This window comes from Grammomys surdaster, unplaced genomic scaffold (genome assembly GCF_004785775.1).
Source record: "Grammomys surdaster isolate TR1022 unplaced genomic scaffold, NIH_TR_1.0 97, whole genome shotgun sequence".
NCBI lineage: Eukaryota > Metazoa > Chordata > Mammalia > Rodentia > Muridae > Grammomys > Grammomys surdaster.
In genome coordinates this window covers 8,354,428-8,371,206 of record NW_021604576.1, presented here as the reverse complement: position 1 = coordinate 8,371,206, position 16,779 = coordinate 8,354,428, and the positions used below count along the sequence as shown (strand labels likewise).

At 39.8% G+C, this 16,779-nt stretch overlaps 1 protein-coding gene across 1 annotated transcript in view; it reads right to left on the bottom strand.

Annotated features, from left to right (window-relative positions):
* The window catches only part of Usp45 (ubiquitin specific peptidase 45), a 57,615-nt gene that overhangs the window by 27,201 nt on the left and 13,635 nt on the right, over positions 1-16,779 (bottom strand). Inside the window, exons 5-8 of the mRNA XM_028780346.1 lie at positions 14,237-14,379; positions 13,742-13,837; positions 12,705-12,835; positions 3,906-3,993 (exon numbers count right to left, since the gene is read on the bottom strand). Of these exons, the coding sequence (XP_028636179.1) occupies positions 3,906-3,993; positions 12,705-12,835; positions 13,742-13,837; positions 14,237-14,379 (458 nt within the window). The remainder of the gene's footprint in view (positions 1-3,905; positions 3,994-12,704; positions 12,836-13,741; positions 13,838-14,236; positions 14,380-16,779) is intronic.

The following is a 16,779-nucleotide window of genomic DNA, read 5'->3' as shown; positions in this document are numbered from 1 at the left end:
AAAAAGTTCCGAGCTGGGTGGTAGTGATGCAAGCCTTTAATCTCAGCACTCGGAAGGCAGAGGAAGGTGGGTCTCTAACCTTGAAGCCAGCCTGGTCTATAAAGTGGGTTCCAGGACAGCCAGGCTGCACACAGGAAAAAAAAAACCACAATTGTGTCTCCACAACAACAACACAAGTTGCAGATCCCCTTTGTGAAGTATAACAAAGTCACTAAGTGACTCAGAGCTGAGGAACTAACTCAGTGGGTGGAGTGCATCCTGACAAGCCCAAGGCCCTACATTCACACTCCAGGCGTGGGGCGTGAAAAGGACCACCTGGCAAACACTGCTGACTCCCAAGCCGATTTGATTAGCATGGCTCTCTCCCTCTTAAGCTCCCAACTATAGATCTACAGTAAACTACTCGTAAAATAAAACACACACACACACAAAATCACCTTCACATTCATGTTACAAGAAAAGGAAATGTCAGGCATGGAGCCGCTTAAACAAACGTCAGAGTGCAGCTAGCTGAGAAATTCTGCCTTTAACATATCTTACTCAACAACGGATCAAAAGGATGTATCATAAATAATAATAACAGTCTATTCTTAGTGACAGCTCAAATAGAAAGGTACAGCACACAAAGAAAGCTTGAATTTGAAGGGTGAAAAGGCTACCCATAAAAGAACTGTTTACAGTAAATATAGTCATATAGTCTGTACATACACAATCATGTATAATTTTGACTCACATGCCCCCTTTAGCATGGCATTCAATTTAGCAACAGTATACTTCTCAACTTTAGAGTCACAAGAAAGCCTTTAAGGAAACAGTATAAAAGATCCATAGTTTTACGTCATTTCTACTCGGTTCTGGTGGAGGACATAAGACTGAAGTCTTTCTTCCATCAAGAGGCCAGGGCAGTGACACGTGGCCACCACAGCACACTTAGCATCTGTTCACTCCCAGGAGAGACAATGCAGCTCCCGCCTGCAGACACACTGTAACTGACCAGCATGGCTGTTGTGCTTGTGAGGCTAAAGACATCCACAGATGTGACACTTTCATTATAAGAGCAACACGTTCTGATTGAGGTTTTATGATACTTGTACAACAGAGAAAGACAATGCAAAGAAAATTTTTAATTAATTTGCAATGATGTATTACTATCATAATAAACGTACTTCTGCAGAAAGAAAAAAATATAAAGCCGTGAGAAGATGTGAGCAAACTTTAGCTCAGGGGAATGTTAATGTCTCCAAAATGTAATTGTCAATTTCTTAATTTACCTTTTAAAAAAGTATAACATGATGTAGTAGTTACCCATCAACTTATTCTGATGATAATATATTCAAAATAGTTGCAAATCGCCAAGAAACCAGACAATAACCTATGTAACAGGTGACTCTGCATTCTTTCCAGCCCAAGTTCTCACTAAGTGGTAATAAATGTGTCCAACAGTATTCACAGAACTCCACCCAGGTATAAAAGGAGACAAAAATCATACTTTTCTCAGAGGAAGCCATGGCTTAGGAAAAGTGACAGAAAATAATAGCAATCTTTCTTTTGGATTCCTTGGTTTTTGAGACAGGGTTTCACTATGTAGCCCAGGCTTGCCCAGAACTCCACTGTCCATTGCCTTGCCTCCAGAGTACAGCAATTAACCAGAATGTGACACCGTGCCAGGTCATGATGCAAATCTCATTTTTTAAAAAAATGATTTATCTATTTTTATTTCATGTGCATGGGTGTTTAATGTCTGCAAGTTTATCAGTGTTGAGAGTGTTGGATCCCTTGGAACTTGAGTTACAGACAGCTATGAGCTACCATATGGATGTTGAGAATTGAACCTGGGCACTGTGGAAGGGCAGCCAGTGTCCTTAAGACCTGAGCTATCTTCCCAGCCACCATGACACAGATCTTAACAGAAGGTAGTCTGGTTCAAAATCAAAGTACACATAAAAGCAGTGGACCAGAAGGAAGGGAATGGGAGGGTCCAAAAGCTGAAGCCAACTGAGAAAGAACGTCAGAGAAGGGTATGTATGATTACAGCACATACAGTTTTGTAGAACAGAGAAATCAACTTATTCTTTGTTTTGCTGAGATAATTTTTAAGAAAACATCAGAATCCTAACTCTCTCCACTAAAACTAGCCATTAATACAATTTAATTAATATAGTTCAAACAAAGCAGGCTTTTCAGTGGACTTGCATGGCTTCTATAAGGTCCTGAGATCAGTGAAGGAGGCAGGAGAACTTACCTAGCCTAAGAAGCACTTTGCTTATACTTGACTGCTGTATTTCATATTACCACACAGATTAAGAAGTATATTTGCTTTGAGATAAGGTTTTACCTTATTACCTAATTATAACTAACAGAGTGGCCCATAGCATATGTAAGACAATAATTCTGAAGCTGAAGGCACAGAATTATTATTACAGTTGTTCAAGGCACTTAGCAATGCCTGCTGTGAGAAAGGCAGAAAATCCAGTGTTAGTCTATTTTTCTCTTTCTTTAACATGAAACAAGCCTCAAGTTCAAGGCCAGCCTGGGCCAGCCTGGGCTATATAGCAAGACCTACTTTGAAAAACCCAGGCAGAAAGAGAATGACATCCAAGACGGTTGTGGGTTTGACGTGGGGGAGGCGTCTGAGATGTGATAGTGCAAATACCTGCTGGCATCCCTCCTCCTCCTCTTCCTCTTCTTCTTCCTCTTCTTCCTCCTCCTCCTCCTCTTCATCTCACACCTTATCTAAACCCAGTTACTCCCCCAAAAGATTCCATTTCCAAATATCATTAACACGTGACTTTAGGAATTAGGTTTCTAACTTTTAGGGAATACATCAGAAATATAACAATGTAGAGTATGTATCATATTATCTAATGTCTTTAACATTTTATGCCCTCATTGATAAATTACATACTATCTACAGGTAATCCCCCAAAAGTTAAATTTCACCAATATCATACTAAAGCCAATAAACAATCAATAAGTTAAAGTACAGGCCTGGAATAAGCACTGTCTCAGGAGCCTGCTTTAGGAGCTATTCTTTCTGAAGAATCCTTCTTGATTCTCCAAATCAGGCTGAAGTTCTACTCTCCCAGCCATGTGGACCTAACTCACATGAGGCAATGAAGGTCTACTCTCAGAAGTCAAAACCACAACAGTCACTTTAGGTTTTGCACATGTGAAATGGAAGTGTGCAAATTACAATGACCATGTGCTGACTTTCAGGAGGAGAAGCAAACACTCCTCAGTCTGCTGACAGAAATGAAACTATTCTAAACGCCAGAACACCCGGAGGAGAGGAGAATAGGGTAAGGAGCCCACATTCCAGACTGCTGTTCGTCTTCCAGGATTTAGATTCCTTGGTTTTATCTCCTTGGCCTCAATAAACAAGACAACATTTCTACCCTTCTTTTTGTTCTTTCTTTTTTTCCATCCCTCCTTCCCTCTTTCCTTCCCTCCCTCCTTCCCTCTCTCCTTCCCTTCCTTCCTGAGACAGGATCTCACTATGTGGACTAGGCCAGCTTCCAACGCCGGAGATCTGCCTGACTTTGTCTCCCTTGTTCCAGGATTAAAAGCATCCAACACCACTCCTGGCTCTTTTTTCTTGATGGGATCTCACTATAAACTCCTGGCTCCTTCCTCAGCCTCTTGAGTATCTGGGACTATAAATTTGCAACGCAGTAACTTTTGATTCTACTTGAATTATTTTGTTTGATTTATTTTAAAAGCTAAGAGACATTAAGAAAAAACAGGGCTTCACACTTTTATACAAAAGTATAAAAGAAATAAACTTACTGAAGAAAGGGAAAAATGTAGACAAAAATTACTTCTCACTATACCTTAATATTAGAGAAATGATTCTAAATTCACACCCTGCCTTAAAGAGAACATGTGACAAACGTTAAGAATCTGACCTTTGTCTCCTCTGTCCTCACTGCATCCAACAAATGGTGCAGAAGCTCCTGACTGTCCTGTTGTTGGAAACCTTTAAATCGAGGAGCCCTAGGATTTTAAAACAAAGAAAAATCATTCCACGGATCATGAGCAACACATCAGTCTTACTTAAGATCATTTTAAAATAAACTAACAGTCCATTTGCTACTTTTTAATTAAACAGACAAAATGCTATTCCTCTTCCGGTGAAAATGAGCCCATCACACTGCAAACAAAAGGCTACTTTTTATTAAGCAAACCATACACAGTACTGACAATTTTATGCACTTTTAACTCCTTTAACCCCAATCTCACTGAATGAGGGACCAAAAAAGTTAATATGCAAAGTCATACTGCCAGCAAAATAGCACTCAGATACAAGCTTCTGTGATTTATCTTTTTCCCTCAATGAACAAAAAGATTAAGCTACATTTTGTATCTTTTTTTAAGATTTATTTATTCATTTTACATGAGTACACTGTAACTATCTTCAGACATATCAGAAGAGGGCACTAGATCCCATTACGGACGGTTGTGAGCAACCATGTGGTTTCTGGGAATTGAACTCAGGACCTCTGGAAGAGCAGCCAGAACTCTTAACCACTGAGCCATCTCTCTAGCCCTACATTCTGTATCTTTTTTTTTTGTTGTTGTTTTTGTTCTTTGTTTTTTCAAGACAAGGTTTCTCTGTATAGCCCTGGCTGTCCTGGAACTCACTCTGTAGACCAGGCTGGCCTCGAACTCAGAAATCCACCTGCCTCTGCCTCCCAAGTGCTGGGATTAAAGGCGTGCGCCACCACCACCCGGCTACATTCTGTATCTTATTCTATTCATTTGGCTTCTGTTTTAGGAGAAATATATTCACATTTACAGAATGAATCTTAATATAACTGTATATTGCTAACTATGTAATATACTCCTCCTAAAGATTTAACAATTAGATTTCCTGACTGAGACATTTAAGTGCTATGCATAGAGATACTAAGAGCCAGTATTTAGTAGAATTTGATAATTTTTTGTCTGGAGAACGGTCCTGGGCGTATCACAATATTCAATTTCAATGTAGTCTAAGAGCCATAGTAACCAAGCCAGAATGGCAGTGGCACAGAAACAGGTATGTGCACCAATAGAGTAAACAGACAATACAACACAAACACACACTTCAAGAAAGGTGTAAAGTCACTCACTGATTATTGGATATTAGCCTAGAACCTTGAAATGCCCAAGATGCAACTCACAGGCCACATGAAGCCCATAAAGAAGGAAGACCAAGTGAGGGTGATTCGGTCCTTCTTAGAAGGAGCAACAAAATACTCAAGGGAGCAAATATGGAGACAAAGTGAGGGACAGAAACTGAAGGAGGGGCCGTCTCAAGACCACCCCACCTGAGTATCTATCCCATGTGCAATCACCAAAGGTAGATGCTGATGTGGAAGACAGGAAGTGCATGCTGATAAGAGCCTGATATGGATATCTCCTCAGAGGCCTTCAAGAGTCAGACATATTCAGAGGCAGATGCTCACAACTAGCCATTGAACTGATCATGGGGTTCTCAATAGAGGAGTTAGAGTGAAGACTGAAGGAGCTGAAAGGGTTTGTGGCACCATGAGGAGAGCAACAATACCAACCAACCACAGCTCCCAGGGTCTAAACCACCAGCCTGGGAGCACTTAGGGGGGGATCCAGGGCTTCAGCTGAATATGTAAAAGTGGAGGGCCCTGCTGGGCATAGGTGGAAGAAGAGAACTTGACCTCATGAAGGCTGGATGCCCCAGGGGGTGGGAATTTTGAGGGTGGGGAGGTGGGAGTGGGGGGGTGTAGATAGAGGTTACATCCACAGAGAAGAAGGAGGAGGGGCGAGGGGATTGGGGGTTCCGAGGGGGTGGTGGGGGATGGGGTAAGGGGACAACATAGGAAATGTAAATAAATCATCCAATAAAAAAAAAAAAGAAAAAAAAAAAAGAAAGGTGTAAAGGCAGATGGTGAAGGAAAGACAGCCACTTCAGTAAATGATGCTAAGAAAACTTTGTATCCACACAGAGAAGAATAAAACTAGATGCCATTCTTTATTAAAAAAAAAAAAAATCAACACAAAATGAGTAAGACCTTAATGTAATACCTGAAATGTTGAACTTACTAAAAGAAAACAGGGGAAATGCTTCAAGATATAGTCATAGACAAAGACTTTCTGACAGCTTCTAATCGCTTATAAAATAATAGTAAAAACTAACAAGTGAGATTGCATAAAATTAAACTTTCCACCAACAATAACCAGTATGAAGAGATTGCCTTTGGATTGAGAAAGAACCCATAAATGACGAGATTAATATCTAGAACATCTATAAAAAGAGCTAAGAAAGAAAGAGAAGGAAATGAAAAGAAAGACGACCTACAACCACACCATACACACACACACACACACACACACACAGCCATAAGAAACAACCCAGCAACAAATGGGAAGTGGACACTGACTCAGATGGCCACAAAATATAGGGGGAAAGGTTCCATACCCTCAGTCACAGGGAAATTTAAATCAAAACTAGACACAGAGGATGCACCCCAGTCACATGCCTAACATCACGAGGCCAACAAATGTTAGCAAAGATGTAGGAGCAAAACCAACCTTTTTACTGTTTCTGAGAAATGCAGTGCATGGGCACTATGAAAAGCCTCACTGTGTAGCTCTGGCTGTCCTGGAACTCATTCTGTAGATCAGGCTGGCCTCAAACTCCAGAGATTCCTGCCTCTGTCTCCCTAGTACTGGGATCAAAGTACAGACTGCCAATCCTGACTTGTTACACAATACTTTATAGCTTGGCTATTGTCAAATATAGCCTGATACAATTCCTGCAGATCCACACGATCTGAGGCTGTTACTCAGCATTGTTTAAATACTTATCTCTTTTTCTGAAACACTGAGAGGATCATGTGTGAGGTAGCTGTGTGTAACACTAAAACCGTTCTAGACCTTACAAACTAGTTCAGTTCAGTTCTAATGTGTGAAGGAAGACAGTCCTTTAAATAGGAACTTGTAATTTATTGTATCTACAGATGTTAAAAATGTGTTTATACTTAAACTGGCCCCAAATCGAGAGGGTTTGGCATGCTTCATTTATTCAGCATATAATGTTTCTTTAATTCTTGAAGGCCAGAAAAGTCTGTGAGAAGCTCAGAGATCGAGCTACCCCATAAAGTAAATAGTTTTAGGGCATTGTATGCTTTAGAAATTTGTTTTAACTCTGACCAAAATAGCTTTATTTGTTTTTATGTTTCCTTCTTTTATTAAGATTTATAAAAATTGCTGGGCAGTGGTGGCGCACACCTTTAATCCCAGCACTTGGGAGGCAGAGGCAGGCAGATTTCTGAGTTCGAGGCCAGCCTGGTCTACAGAGTGAGTTCCAGGACAGCCAGGGCTACACAGAGAAGCCCTGTTGTGAAAACAAACAAACAAACAAAAAAGATTTATAAAAATTAAAAATATGTTAAAATAGCTGAGTGCTCCTAAATTAAAATTCTGATTCCTATCTACTCTGTTCTTTAGGAGTCATTACACCAGGTTTAGTACCTCTCATCTGACATGCTTAGGGGCAAAAATGGTTTAGACTCTGGGTTTGTTCAGATTTTGGAACATTTTCATACATTAGGAGTCATCTTGTAGAAAGGGTTCACATGCAAACACAGATCACTTATGTTTTATATATACTTTACAAGCATAGCCTGACACTGATTTTATTAAGATCTTATGTTTATATGTGTATAAGTGCTTGCTTGTATGTATGTATGTATGTATGTATGTATGTATGTATGTATGTGTACCATGTGTGCTTGGTACTCCTGGAGGCCAGAAGGCAGCATCAAATCCCCTAAAACTCCTGTTAGAGATGGTTGTGAGCTTTGGGATGTGGGTGCTGAGAAACAAACTCGCTTCTGCAAGAGCAGCAAGTGCTCTTAACTGCTGAGCATCTATTGGACATTCTCAGAATACTTGCAGGAACTTTTGGACAGCTCTATACAATGTATTTGAAATAAAGCAAATTCATACTCTTGCTGTCTTTTATTTAGACATCTTTGTCTTGATTTGTCAGTTTGCAGGCTTATTTGGTGTGGAGTTTTGCATATTTATTTTTGTCCCGTCTTTCCCACCTCCATGTTTATCGGTCACTCCTACTCTTTCTTCCTCATCCTCCCCCATTCTCTGCTGATTAATTTTAAATATTAAATCATTCTCACATAGCCCTTCTGACAGCCTTGGAGAGCAAATTTCCTAATATGTCATTTATTTTGTGGTCATAATCTGGGCATGTAGTAGCCTGTGAAAGACTCCACTTTAGGTACTCAAGCTGCCTGTTGTGGCCTTTGGAAACATCATACAAGACCTTCCTTCAGGCTTAAGATAATGTCCCCCATCCTTAAACAGTGAGCTTTGTTCTGGTCCTTGTGAAATATGTATGTCTTTTTTTGTTGTATGCATTGGTGTTTTGCCTGCATGTATGTCTATGTGAGGGTGTCAGAAACTCTGGAACTGGAGTTACAGGGAGTTGTGAGCTGCCATATAGATGCTGGGAATTGAACCTGGGTCCACTGGAAGAACATCCAGTGTTCTTAACTGCTGAGCCATCTCTCCAGCCCATGCATGTCTTTTTAGCTTCTCAAAGCTGAACTCTTTCAGGCATGACATGGCTGTGTTTTGCTTTTCCTATTTTATACTTACATGTGTTTTATGGAATTCACTGCAAAGTAAATTCCACTTGGAAGTTTTGTTTCCCCTCTATTATATTGGTTGTTGTTGTTAGTGTGTGTGTGTGTGTGTGTGTGTTTGTGTGTGTGTGTATGTGTGTTGCCTATGACACTGCATGTATGTGGAGGTAAGAGGACAACTTTGTAAAGACAGTTCCTTCCTTCCCCCTATTAAGTGGGTGCTAAGGATCCAATCAGGTTGTTGGAGCTGCATGTTGGGTGGGGAGTGCCTTTACCTCCTGGGCCATATTGTACATTGTAGGCCCTTGTTTCCTCTATATTTTGGTGGTATGTTTGTAGTAGAGGAAGTCTTTAGACTGTAAACTGACTGATGCATCATGATCCAGAAGACATCTTGTTTGTTTTCTTTCTTTTTATTGAGACAGGGTCTATGTGTTATGTAGCCCTGACTGTCCTGGAAACCACTATGTAGACCATGCTGGCCTCGAACTTACAGAGATCCACTTACCTGTGCCTCTTGAATGCTGAGATTAAGGACATAAGCCATAATACCCAACTTGTTTTATTTTTCTTGACAGTCACCTATTTTATCCTTGTGCATAGTTTTCCATTAGTATTTTGAGCAATTTTGTTTTTGAGATTTTATTTTTATGTGTATGGGTGTTTTGCCTGCATGTATGTCTGTGAGCACATGCATGCAGTGCCCAGGAGGCCAGAAGAGGGTGTTGGATCCCCTGGGATTTGAGTTACAAACAGCTGCTAATTACAATCTCAGTACTGGTAACTGAACTAGGTCATCTGGACAAGCAGCTAGTGCTCTTAACTTCTAAGCAACCTCCCTATCACTTGTATCTTAAGAACTGTAAAAGCCCTCACCTCTTTCTTTTTAAAAAGTATGTGCATGCGCTTGTGTATTTATGTGCACTACCTGTGTGCTAGTGCCTTCTGAGGTCAGAAGAACAGCACACTGGATCATTAGAATTGGAGACAACAATGACTGCCATAGATATAAGTATTGAAAACTTAAATCTGTTCTTCTATAAGAACAGTGACTGTTTTTAACCACTGAACCATCTTTCCATCACTTTTTGCCTCTTCCTGACAGCATCAATTTTGTTAAGTGATATGGTTTAAATTGGAAATGTCCTTCAAGGCTCATGTGCTTAAACACTTGTTCACAAGCTGCTGGTGCTGTTTTGGGGAGGTTATGGAACTTTGGGATATATGGTTGAGTTGGTGGGTGTTAGGCCAAGAGGACTGTAGGCTGGCCATATGTCCGTCTGGGTCTAGTCTCCTCTCTGCTTCCTGATCTACCAAGATTAAATAAGTTGCCTGACAGGCTCCTACTGCCATGGACCAACCTGGTCTAGTTGGCATTCCATCTCTACCATGATGGATGGCACCCTCTGGAGCCCTGAACTCAAATGAACCTCTCTCTTCCTTCAGTTGTATCTGTCAGATGTATTGTCATAATGGTGGGGAAAATAATTAATATACTAAGACACAGTTCCTATGAACGTTCATCTTATCAAATACTCTGAATGTCTTCATACATTTGGTATCTGTTAACGTTTTTAAAAGTAAGTTTGGGCCGGGCAGTGGTGGCTCACGCCTTTAATCCCAGCACTTGGGAGGCAGAGGCAGGCGGATTTCTGAGTTCGAGGCCAGCCTGGTCTACAGAGTGAGTTCCAGGACAGCCAGGGCTATAAAGAGAAACCCTGTCTCAAAAAACTAAATAAATAAATAAATAAATAAATAAACAAATAAATAAATAAAATAAAAGTAAATTTGAAGGTCTCTTGATATTGGTACCTCATATAAGCTCCTTCAAAAATCCTGTAAGTTACTGGATTATGTTTTCAACTTCTCAGTAAAGGAATGAAAAAAGAATCATAGGTTAAATTTTTTTCCAGCGATTACGTAGAAGGCAATAAATGGTTTGTACATGGTTAGGATAGAGCTGTAGGAAGGCAGTTTTTTTGGTTCAGAAATGATCCCTACCCTACAGGTCTGCTTAAATACCAGGACTCCTGAGGGATTCTTGTTTCTGTTCCAGTTGATTTCACCGGCACTGCTTGATACCTACAGCACAAATCTATTATGTAATTCTACTTCTTGGGATGTCAGCTGTGGAGCCTCAAGTAATGTGGGATTTGGTTTTAGCCTGACCTAGTCCCAGAAGATGCTATTTGCAGCTACCTAGCAAAAGAGTAACTGAAATGGTGTTTTCTATGTTAATTTTATGCCAATTCACTTAATTTCACTGTAGGTACATTAGTGCACTGCAGGATGGATGCTAATTATGACAAAATGAGGAATACTATTTAAAGTACTAGATTCTAGGTCATAAGAGGGGTCGGACTGGTATTTAATGGTGTTTATCTTATTCCTCTCTAGTCTTCTCAAGTAGAAAAATGTAGTTCATTTTCACAAATTCTTTAACATTTTTTACCAAACAAGATAATTATTGTAAATTTGTCCCATTCTACGTTTAATACTAGTCTGTGTTCTTTTCATGAAATTCATTTTAGATTGGAATGAATTCCAAGGTTAGCTTGCATTTATAAGGTGAAACATTCATCTTAACACTGGAATTTGTTAAGATGCTAAGATTTTTTTTATTAGTGTATATTCATTGTACAAACAGTTGATTCTATTATGATGTTCTCATGCATGTTTCATTCTCCTGTACTCATCCCTTTACTTTTCCTAAATACTCACTTTCATATTGGATTTAGTTTTATTGAGATGTCTACATTTGAGGAAAATGTGACTTTTTCTTTCTGAGTCTGGCTTATTTGACTTAACATTTTAACCTCCTGTTCCATCTATTTCTCTGCAAATATCACATTTTTTTTCTTTATGCCTGCATACAACTGTGTGGTGTAAGCATACATCTTCTTTATCCGTTTGTGCACTGACAACACCTAAACTAATTCTGTACACTGTTGTGACGAGTGCTGTAGCAAACTTGAGTGTGTATAACTTCTGTGTGCTGACGTAAATGCTCAGTTATAGTAGTGCTGGGTCACTGGTCAATCTGCTTTTCGTTTTCTGAGGAACAGAAATACCCAGTCATATCTTGACTCTGCTCTGATAACCTCCCACCTCCAATAACAACATCCCAATGTCAGCAGGAAATAATCATAGATGACTATGTAGCCCCTTATTCATTTATTATCAACAAAAGGCTGAGATGATGGATTTCAGACCAGGACAAAAAAAAGGACTTAGCCTCTAAGGTACATATTTTACATACCAAAGCATACCTGACCTCTAGGTTCTCCCAGCATCCCTCAGTCCCGACCCGGCATACCAGCCCCCAACCTTGAACTTTCTAGTACAGGGGCTGGGTGCCCTTGCCCAGAAGCTCTGTGATATAATCTAAACATTTTGTTCTCTCCCCACTTCTCCTTCTCTCTGTAAACTCTCTCTTTCTCTCCCCCCCCTTCTTCCTCCCTCCCCAGTGCGACTTCCCAGGTCTCTGTCTTTGAAGCTAGTGAACTTGCAGCTTCCCAATAAACCTGTGTTTATATTCCAATCTGGCTTAAATTGGCTCACTTCACCAGCAGAGAAATAACTTATCACATACAAGGCACCAACAAAAGAAACTTATCTCTTAGGCTACTTTCCAGATTTCACAAGTAGGTGATGGTCTCAAGTCATCAAGAATTGCTTAGCCCCAGCCTGACCATTCAGTCCCACCTCCAGAAACATATGTCCAGGTAGCACAAGTAACCCAGAAAACACATAAACAGCTGGTATCCTGGTAAATACATACATATATAAAACTGCATCAAAGACTTGAGTCAGGACAGACTTCGTATGATTCTCAGTGTGTTGTTCACATACTAGGTGAACTACCTAATTTCTGAGCCTGTTTCTTAACATATAAAATGGAGATGGACAATCACTTCTTCAGAGGCTGGTGACAATTCACCCACACAGATGTGGCTAGCAGATATTCCCTCTTTACTTGGCATCCTAGGCAGCAACCAAGCAGGAGTAAAAACCCTTGTGGGAATGTCGCATTAGTACTTGTGACATCATTGTTCATATTAAGAATACAGACACACTCACTTCTGACAGAGCTGATTGAAAAGAACTTTAGGAGAAAGTGGTCCTTTTTCAGCCTCCTTCATGCTGTGAAGAAACAGGAACAAGGCTGAAGTCAATGGTCCAGGGCTTGAAAGTTCCACCACTAACGGCTCCTTTGAAAACATGATCAATGCTGTGTCAGCAATACATAATTTCAAAACAAAACAATGCCAAGAACCTAAGTGCTGTACTTTATTTAAATGACAATAACTAATTGATCTCAAGTCTATTAACTTGAGTTGTTAACAGTGCTAACAACTTGTCAGACTACTTCGTTCTCACTCTATCCCTGGCTCAGAGCCCGAGCCTGTGGTGGCTTTACTGTAAGACTGAGGAACACAGCCTCACTGTGGGTGTTAGTTAGGCCAGCCTCTGAATGCCACTGACTGTTTTTTGTTATTTCCTTTCTTTCTCATTAGCTTAAAATTCCATCATCAGACTAGACTTTAAGAACATTTATATGAAGAGCCTATGAGATGGTTGCTTGACAACCAAAGGCACCTGCCATCAAGCCCAATGACCTGGGAGTTTAATCCCCAGGAGCCACATTGGCAAGAAATGAATGCCACAAGTTGCCTTCTGACCTCAACCTGCATCATGGCATGCATGCATTACACATCATATAAATATATTAATAAAAATATTTTAAGCCTTCAGATGTTAAATATTTCAATCTACATTTAACGAACAACAACAAAAACCTTAATTTGAGTATATATTACCATTTACTACAAAACAAGGGTCCCGAACATTTTGCTCAATAAAAGTTTGACTCTAGTGTTTTCCAGTATGTGAACATAAAAATTGACTAATATTTTTGTATGTTTTCAACCATGATATGTCTGAATTACAACATATCTTAGTTATGATTTCAGAAAAAGTTATTTGATTATTTATTTCTATGAGACACTTTGAATTATGTTTTATAGTCCTCTAACAGTCCCATTTGGCAGTTTAGAGAAACAGAAAATAAGTATTTTAGAAACAAGTAGCACTGGGCTCTTGTACTTGTTACTTACCAGCTGCGGAGCTGACGAAAGAGAAATCTTGAATTTGGTGCCATCTTCTTTTATGTCATTCATCAGTTCAAAAAGAATGTAAGTCTGAGCCAAGTTCTAAACAACAGAAAAGGTCAAGCCTCCTCATTCAGTTACAGTACGTTCCTGATCTAATGAAATGAATACTCTAAAAGTTTCAAATCTCATGTAGCTCAGCAAAACATGTCCATTTAAAATGTAGAGGCTTAGCTGGATGCATTCTATGTCTGTCAGGATGACCAAGGAAGCAATGGAAGGAAGACAAAAGACTTCCAAGTAGCACTGCTGAGTGCACACACCACCACGACCAACAACTGCCCAAAGGAAAACAGAAAGGTCTTGGAAGAGTAACTCTGAACAGTCCCTGGACAACAGTCTACACTACAGGGTTGTGTGTGTGTGTGTGTGTGTGTGTGTGCTCATATTAACTAGTCCACATAACTGTTACAGTTTAAAAATCGTTCTGATGGCTCTTACCTGAATGACGGCATTAAAGAAGCAAGTATTTCCTAGGTTTGTAATTCCTTTGACAGATGGCACAGTGCAGCCTTTCCTTCCCTTCTTTATTTCACCCACGTCACGTTTTTCTTCACAAAGTTTTATGATTCTAGAAAATGCACCTAGGAGTTACAGAAAACATAACCGGCATGAAGTAGAAGGACTAAGTCTTGAGTCACCTGACAATTTAAATATATCATTTAAAACCAAACAAGAAGACCACAAAAGTATCTTTGGTTTTACATTTTACTGCTGTTGAACTGAACTCACTCTAATATAGATATCTGTACCTGACATCACATTACAGAATAATTTCCTGGTGAGTTTTAAAGAGAAGAAGGTAAAAAGACCTTCCTTCTAAACACCATTCCCCAAAACCAAAGGAGCAAGTGCTAAAGACAAGTTGACTCTAAGCCTCCCAGAGCAAAGATAGCAAATGAGCCTATAAAACTGCCATTATGCCAAAGAATAAGGAAGGGCTCAAAAGAGCAAGGACCACTTGTATTCGGTGGAATACTTTGATAATGACAGCACTTGGAAGGACGAAGTAGAACGACCAGAAATTCAAGGTCATCTTCAGCTACAAATACAGTTTGAAGTCAGCCTGGGCTACATGAGATCTTGCTCAGAACAACAACAACAACAACAACAAACCACTGGCATTTGAACATCAAAGTAAATAAAGGTATTAAAACAGATGATTACAGAATGAACGCAAATTGATTCTTTTTGATGAGATTAAGTGGTGAGGGGAAATTCTGTTGTTTTTTTTTTTCTATCTTAAAAACATTTTAATGTATATAGGTATTTTTGACTATATCTATGCATATATACTACTTAGCATATCTAATGCCCACAAAGGCCACAAAGTGGGCATTGGATCCCTTGGGAATAGAGTTATAGATGATTGTGAGTCACCATCTGGGTGCTGGGAATCAAACCCAGGACCTCTGAAACTAAAGCCCAGTGTCCTTAACCACTGAGCCATCTCTTCAGCCCCAAAAGGGAAAACTTTCTCTGTCTCTGTCTCTTTTTTTGAGACACGGTCTCACTATGTAGCTATGTAGTTCTGTCCCAGAACTCATTATGTAGACTAGGCTGTCCTAAATTCCAGAGATCCGCCTGCTGCTGCCTCTGCCTCCCAATTGCTGGGATTAAAGGCGTGTGCCACCACTGCCTGGCCATTATTTTGTATCTGTTTTTGAAACAGGGTTTATGCAGTTCTGGTAGACCTAAAACTTGCCATGTAGATCAGGTTGGTTTTGAACTTGCCTCAGCTCCCTAATGCTGAGTTTAAAGGCATGTAACACCATGCCCAGTTGAAAACTGCTTTATTAGTTTTTCAATGACAACTCCTAACATTTATAAACTGACATGCTGATCTATGTAATTGTAACTCAACTGTAACTATGTAAATGTAACTCAAAACCATCACACAGGGGACCTGTGAATGTCCCTTACTTCAGAGAATAGCATAACATGAAGCCCTATGTTCATTCCCAATACCCCAGAGAACCAGGCTGGTGGCATATGCATATAATCCCAGCATGGGAAGATGGAAGATGGAAAATGAGAAATTCAAGGTCATCCTCAGCAACAAAGTGAGTTTGAGGCCAACCTGGGATACATAAAAACCTGTCTTAAAAAACAAACAAACAAACAAACGAACCATTTACAGTCATCCCAATATACCCACAGTAGACTGTGATTCCAGGCCTTCCAAATCACAGATCCTCAACCCCTCCATGCCCACCTTAGGAATTTATCAGACATAAAAAGGCTGAATTTCTACCAGAGTTACTATCTGATCTTGTGGATGTTCACTGATACTGGATTCTTGTTTCTTTTATTCACATATATAATTTTATATATTAATGGCTTTCATTGGTTTTGACATATTCACCCTCACTATTGCATTCTTGGTCTCCTCCTACGCTTGCTGACCCCTGCTTCCCAGCTACTCCCACTTCTATGTCCGATGGTTGTTTTAGTAGTGATGGTGGTGGTAGTGTTTTGGTGATCTATTTTTTCAAGTGTTTCTTCCAAGATCACAGGTGAGGAACCATGTATAAGAGCAATGGCTCCTTACTGGTGGCTATGCCACTGAAGAAAATGTCTCTATGTCAAGTGTGGTGGTACATGCCTTTAATACCAGCACTGTCTCAGACAACTTAAGTGACTTACTTAAGTTCATAATAGTAATAACCCAATTGTAAACCCATCACTTTACAACCTAAATTTCCATCAATGACTTATGTTCAATGATTATAAAATAATTATAAAACACAGTAGGCTACAATTTGGATGTGTGAAGCTCTGAACAAATGAATCCTCAAAAAACTTTCCTGTGTTTAACATCCTTAGTAAGTGCTGTTCTGATATGTAACATATCTGAGACAAGGGTTCATGTACCCTTACCCAGGTGGAATCCTCTTGCTTCCCACTCCTGCTTCAGGACTACAGACAATTATCAACAGATCCAGTTTTATGCAGTGTTGGGGACTGAACCCAGGACCCTTACA